Source organism: Carya illinoinensis, chromosome 7 (assembly GCF_018687715.1).
Source record: "Carya illinoinensis cultivar Pawnee chromosome 7, C.illinoinensisPawnee_v1, whole genome shotgun sequence".
NCBI lineage: Eukaryota > Viridiplantae > Streptophyta > Magnoliopsida > Fagales > Juglandaceae > Carya > Carya illinoinensis.
In genome coordinates this window covers 1,366,094-1,373,256 of record NC_056758.1, presented here as the reverse complement: position 1 = coordinate 1,373,256, position 7,163 = coordinate 1,366,094, and the positions used below count along the sequence as shown (strand labels likewise).

General features: G+C 36.0%; 1 protein-coding gene across 1 annotated transcript; it reads right to left on the bottom strand.

Moving 5' to 3' along the window:
* Window positions 1-1,783: 1,783 nt before the first annotated feature.
* Window positions 1,784-5,633, bottom strand: LOC122314841 (bifunctional 3-dehydroquinate dehydratase/shikimate dehydrogenase, chloroplastic-like). Its single transcript, XM_043130462.1, has 11 exons — window positions 5,383-5,633; window positions 4,565-4,800; window positions 4,378-4,483; window positions 4,063-4,281; window positions 3,617-3,963; window positions 3,353-3,416; window positions 3,148-3,253; window positions 2,915-3,058; window positions 2,581-2,729; window positions 2,151-2,313; window positions 1,784-2,052 (listed from the first exon to the last, which is right to left on the bottom strand). The coding sequence occupies exons 1-11, from the start codon at window positions 5,395-5,397 to the stop codon at window positions 2,009-2,011; spliced, it is 1,593 nt and encodes a 530-aa protein (XP_042986396.1). The 5' UTR covers window positions 5,398-5,633; the 3' UTR covers window positions 1,784-2,008.
* Between the last annotated feature and the right edge of the window lie 1,530 nt (window positions 5,634-7,163).

The following is a 7,163-nucleotide window of genomic DNA, read 5'->3' as shown; positions in this document are numbered from 1 at the left end:
GTGTTGATCATGCAAGGAATCAACCGAAGCTTATTGTCTGGAGGAAACCTGCAGATGGGTCGATCAAACTAAATGTAGATGGAAGTTGCCGGGGTAACTCGAGTACTTGTGGTGGAGGAGGCATCATTTGAGACCATCTGATTTCACATGTGAGTAAGCTTCATCGCTCTCTTTATGGTCTCAAACAAGCTCTGAAGGCTTGGTTTGATAAATTCCACACTACTTTATTACAATTTTCATTTAAACAGAACAAGTATGACACTTCATTGTTTCTTCGAAAATCAGATATGGGTATTGTTGTTCTTTTTGGTTTATGTTGATGATATTGTGATCACTGGTTCCGATTCTGCTTTCTTGGTCAGCTTAAGACTCATCTCTGAGAGTACTTTCATATGAAAGATCTTGGGTCTCTCACATATTTTCTTGGTCTTGAGGTGTATTGTAGTTCCTCTGGTATTTCACTCAATCAACGTAAGTATGCTAGTGACTTAGTAGCTACAGCTAGCCTACAGGAGTCTACTTCTGTCAATACTTCCACTGAATTAAATGTCAAGCTTTATAAAGAGGAGGGTGACTTACTTGCTAATCCTAGTTTATACTAGAAGTTGGTGGGTTGCCTTGTTTATCTCACCATTACTAGACTGGACATTTCTTTTGTTGTACAGCAAGTCAGCCAGTTTCTTCAGACTCCTCTTCATCTTCATTTGGTTGATGTCTATAGGATCATACGTTATGTTCAGGGCACTTCTGCCCGTGGTTTATTCTTCCCTGCCGAGAATTCTACTCGCCTTGCTGCTTAAAGCGATGTTGATTGGGCTGGTTGTGCGGATACACGACGCTCCATCACTGGTTGGTGTGTGTTCTTAGGTGATGCATTGATCTCTTAAAATAGTAAGAAATAAGACAGAGTTTCTAAGTCATCTACGGAATCTAAGTACTGGACAATGTCTCTTGCTTGTTCTGAAATTATTTGCCTTCAAGGTTTGCTTGCTGAGCTAGATTTTTCTTAGACCGATCCTATACCTCTACATGCCGATACTTTGAGTGCTATTCAGATCACGACCAATTCTATCTATCATGAGCGCACGAAGCATACTGAAGTCAATTGTCACTCTATACGTGAAGCATTTGAAGCTAGTGTTATCACTCTTCCACATGTTTCCACTGACCTACAAATTATTGATATCTTCACCAAAGCTCTTACTCACCATTGACATTGCTTCTTATGTAGCAAATTGATGCTTGAGTGGAGCTGTCAATGGATAGCAAAAGCTATCCATAATTATTCTTCTTTCCTTATTTTCACCTTCCTTAATTTACTTAGGCTTGTATAGTTAGCATATTTGACAGAATATGGTTTCCATATAGGGCTAGAATCATTAAGGAAATTACATTCTTTCCATGTATAGAATTCTTGTAAAATTTATATAGAGTCTACAGATTACTCAAGGCCAATCAATTTGGCCATTCACACAATACTTTGACAGGCTTATGCCTCAAAAACTATATAGGCTAGGTACTGGTTCAAATCTCTTCCTTTTCCTCTCCCTTTGGTCAATAGCTTGTCAAAAAATGAGAAAAAAGAAGTTCACTCTTTGTAAAAAAGATCCCATTCACATATAGAGAAATATGCACTCTTTTAATGCTATTCCCGATCAAAGATCCTTTCTCGGCTGTTTAAGCTGTTTTCAATACCATTATTGTTTAACTTTGGCTTGAAAATTGGATGAAGTTGAGTGGCATGCAAAGAGAAGCTAGAAGGAAAAAGATATGCTAATGCTAATTAGCTACAAACTCATTCCCACCATTTCTCATTATCAAACGCATTGCAGACTTATAGAATCAAATTTTTGTAAATTGTTTCGATTAGAAACAAAAGATATTTATTCATACAAAAGCAAAACTCAACCGCCTCTCACATAATGCTAAAACTAAATCGATTTAGCTCTAATGGGGAAACATAGATTCAGCTGCAACAGTAGTGTGGAGTGCCAAAGCAAGTCCCCATTTATGCATGCTTCTCCATGAGTTGCCTAAACAGTTCTTCTGGTGCTGGAATTATCAAAGAAACAAGGACCAATGAGTTATTAAATAATGAAGGATTAGTAACTCGGAAATACTAGAGTCCAAAGTGATTTGGATATTCTTACCAGGCAGACCAGTGAAGTTCTTGTATTGTTCAAAGCCTTGGCGGATCAACATCTCTGTTCCGTACACAATAGTTGCTCCAGTCTCTCTTGCTTCACGCAAGAGCCTGGTCTCCTTTGGCGTGTAAATGGCATCAAATACTAGGCAATAATGTTTCAGAGATTGCTGCAAAATTAACAAAACAAAATGAATTATTCGGTGCATGAGCGCAATGAAGCCTATCATGATGTAATCATTGTAATTACAATATGTTGTGGTGTTATCACCCTAGAATGGTCCATCCTAGGTACCAGAAAAAACCTTGAAAACCTTTACCGTTCTTTCTGTACACGTTGAAGTTTCATCTAGCTTTCCCATCATTTTTGCAGACAAGTTTCCTTATCTGAGCTTTATTTTTTTCCCAACATGTGAAGCAAGTAAATAGGGGCAAACCTTTGAAATGGGGGTCTCATCTATTTTAGGTTTCATTCCCACGGATGTAGTGTTTGCAAGAACCATCCCTTCTTCCGGATGGAAGTTGTCTACTTCAGCAAGAGTCATAGCCTGTCCACCAACTTTATCAGCCAGTTCTTTAGCTCTCTCTGTAAGAAAAAGACACCTCATCATCATTCATTTGTTCATAAACTTCAGGTTTTATGAGGGTTATAGTTTGTGGTAACACGTGGAGCATTTACTCTTGGAAGAATTTTCCAAATTCTAAGCTCATTGTTTCATGAGTTGCCTTTAAAAGAAGCATAGGTTCTAAAACAAAGAGCTCGATTTTTACCGTATGTACGATTGGCAACCACCACTCTTGCTCCCTTTTGTGCAGCACCATAGGCAAGTGATTTACCAGCACCACCGGCTCCCAAAACAACAAACAATTTACCAGCCAAGGGTGAGTCGGCTGCAGGATTTGTACCATTCAGACCTGCAAAATCAATAACTAACTCAATAACCTATGAAAAGATATAGAACTTGTCTAGACAGAGCTTGCATAACTTGTAAAAAGATGAAAACCTCTTAGTTGATCTTCAATGCCAGCAATAGCACCAATGTAGTCAGTGTTGAAAGCCATTAGTCCTCCATCTGATCTCCTGACAATGTTATTAATAGCTCCTATTTTCTGCGGAGAAATCAAATAGTGGAAACCAAAAGTTACTAAAAGAAAATGATTCAGATCAGATTATGCAACAACATTTTAGGGGAAGACACAATCACATACCTTGGCAATAGGGTCAATCTCGTTCATGCACTTGAGAGCGGCCTCCTTATGTGGGATTGTACAACTGCATTGTAGATTCAGTTTCGTTATTAAATAAAACAAAAAATGCTAAGAAATATATTAACTTGGTCTACCAAAATCTCTCAAGTAGATTGATCTTCTGCTAGTGCTCTTATTTAGTACAACGAAAAGTCATAGAAATCCAGGTCTAACAACTCAAAGCTCTTGGTTTGATGAAGCATGCATTTCCAAGAAGAGTGGTACCTGCATCCAGCCCAATCAGAGGAAGAATAGGTATCGAAAAACTTCTTGACATCGTCCACCAAAAAGTGCACATAAACTGCGTCAAGACCAACTGACTTGAATGCTGCATTGAAAAGAAGTGGACTCTTGCTGTGACCAACAGGCTTCCCAATGATGCCATACACTCTAGTATCTGGTCCAATAAGCCTGAAGTTGTACAAGTCCAACAAGTCTTTTGCAGTTGGTTGGCCTGGAGCTGAAATAGCACCTGCCTCAAGTGCACCATAAGTGAGGTATCCACCAAACTTGGGGCTAAGTAACCTTGAAATCAAACCCCTTTCTCCCATAACAATTCCAATTGTTGGCACCTACAATTTTTTGCATGGAGAAGTGTGAAAAAAATGTGGGGAACCAAAAAATGAAGACAGACAAAATTAGAAAATTTTAATGTCCATTATATTACATACTTGAGAATGCACCATTATCTGAAAAATGCGTGCACAATCTGTAATGTCCAATGCAGTTGTTGCAATCTTCACTATGTCAGCTCCAGTAGCTTGGATTCTTGCCACAAGATTGCCAATGGCCTCAGAAGATGGAGTGTTGTGAAAATTGTGAGAAGAAACGATGACTTTGAAGTTCTCAGGCTTCTTCCCATAAATGGAATTGTTGAAGTCATGAGCAACCTGCATAATATATATCGTTGAGCTTCAAAATGTAATTAGTTCTTGTCCCCTTTAGCATTTTCAGTATGTCATTGCACAGTTTGACAGTTTTGATACCTCAAGCTCAACATCAATGTAATCGGCTCCCAATTCCATTGCCAAACGAAGTGCATCCTGTCGCTTGGTTTCATCACCTTCATACTGACCGCCTTCCCAAATTGGTCTGAAATGAACATGAAATTAGTTTTGAAAAGTTAAAAGAGGGAGAGAGATAAGAACTCATTTTATATGAGGCGATCATTACCTGTAAGTAACAAGAGTTGGCAATGGAGACCGCTTAATGAGAACTTCAAGATCGGGGCGTGGATTGAAGTTTCTCAAACAGTCGAGCCGGATCTCAACGATGTCGGATCCGATTTCCTTGGCCTTTCGCATCTCGATCAGCATTTGATCGACCGTGGTTCCCATCAATGGAGTGCATAGCAACGTGGGACTGCTCCGAGCTCCACTCGTGCTTGTTTGCAAATCCGACACAGTAAACTACAGTTCACGTACGTAGGAACAAAAAATGGAAAGAATCAGAATGAGAGAGATTATAATAATTTGCACCTGGTTTTTATTCCGAAACTACCTAATGTCCAAGCATAATCAAACATGCAAAGTTTACCAAACATCAGAGAAACAGAAAATGTTTTCTTAGGAAAGAAAATCTTAAAAGAAAGGGTTAGAAAACTATGAAATGGGAAAATTTGAAGCCATTGTGAAGTGAAATAAAAGTTATTACATGTCACTGAATCCAGTTGATGAAAACAAAAATCTTTAACACGAAAATGAAAACAGAACAGCCAACAAATTAACTCATGTACTGGACGGCAGCTTGTGTCTAGCTTGTACTCTGCAAGTTCAAGACGCAAGTACTGGGAAACAAACCAAAACTTAAAACGTTTGACATCAAACAAAAAGTACTCGTGAAGGCCAGGGAAAGAAAACGTAAGCAAACGACATGCGCGCATGGGAATGTTGCAGCTGCGCGCAGGCTAGCTAGAACATATTTTTCGTTAAACATGCAGAACTAAGAGATAGAGAGAACCCCAAAAGAAAAAAAAAAAAAAAAAAACGTACCGGAAGGCTTCCCATGTTGAAGGCTGGATTCCAAACAGATCAAAGCTGGTTTGAGTTTTCTGTGTGTTGTGAAAGTAGTACTGTCTGGAAGCTGCTGCTCAAGCAGAAGTAGGTTCAAGAGTTGATTGTTTAAGGGATCAATCGATTATATTATAGTATCTGTAGGCTAGAGGCCAGGAACTAGATAAATCTAATACTGAGAGGACGGATGGATATCAACCATTGTTCTTGTTGGAAGGGAAGGTAAGTCTTCCTTGGCCCAGATCGACAAGAAGAAGCTGGCAGCCGGGAGCGATGAATTTGAAAGTTGGATCTAATAACCTCTCTATCTGCGTACTGTACTCAGCCTATTTAATTTTCTTACCCTCTTGGAATATTAGGTGATCCGACGAACAAAAATCAAACATTTGAGTAGATGATAACCTCACAAATGATATTTACAGCCGTAAACGCCGTACATTCTTTTTTTAAAACAATTTTTTTTTTTTTCAGAAAATAATATACGGCGAGTCGGCGAAGTTTATTAAATTCATGAATATATCTAAGATTATTTTAAATATATACATAAAGCATCTTTGAATTCTTACCAGAGTTTAATTAATATATCAAGCGGAAGAAATTAGATAGTCCACATGATATAAAATAAATTATACAGTATTTAGAGAAATAATATTTACAGTTATAATTGTGTAAGCATCATACAATTTAAAAAAAATAAATTAATTAATTTAAGATCCACATGAAAAAAATTAATTTTTTAATCATGAATCCAACTCTTTTTTAAAACGATTACACGGTCTTTACACACTATACGACTGTATGTAGTATTACTTCAATATTTATTATTCATTATATACGTGAGATCTTTTGAATTCGAGGGATTTTTTCATGAAAAAATTAAAAATTATTTTTAAATTACTGTATACATTTATTACGTGTGATGCATTTGATCACACGGTAATTAGGATCTAATGTAATTAGTCCTAAATTTCATAGGATGATCCGGAGGAATAAGTCCTACATTTTTATCAGGAAAATGATACTCTATCGATGAAGTGTACGGACAAAGTGTACCTATTAGTGTTTCTTTTTTTCTTTTTTAAGCATTTGTGTGTTAATTTTTTTTTTTTTTTTTTGTCTTTCTATATAAATACACACATATTTAAATATTAAATTAGATGAGTAAAATTCACAAATCACATATTAATTAAGTAGAAGTATATGATGTAAGGCTTTCTTGTAAAAATTTTCTATAAATAAATTAATATACATTCTCTCTGATCTCATCATGCAGTGTATTCTTTTTGAAAAAATATACTAAATATAAAATTTATATAAAAAATTATTTTTTTTTAATAATGATTCTCAAAATACGTGGTACTTAAACAACCCATGACATGAAAAAAACATAGAGAGCGAACATTCGTACATTCACATGCATGTAAAACGTTTTAGGAAAACTCAAAATTTTGTCGAAGATGTCATAAAGACAATAAAAATGATATTTATAATTTTAAAGTGTGAAATTTCAATCATCACTTTTTTTTAAGGGAATGTGCCAACTGAATCTAGCATTATTTAAGAATAAATACTTCAAAATTTTATTAAATAAAAGGTCACAAGATGGTAAAATGGACGTTTCAAAAATTATTTATAATATTTCTCAAAAAACATTATGTATAATAGATTAATCGAGCATCATTAAGAAATATTAAAAGAATATATAGATGCTTTTATACGAAGATATATTGTTTGAGTAAAATAAATAATGAATTAGTTTG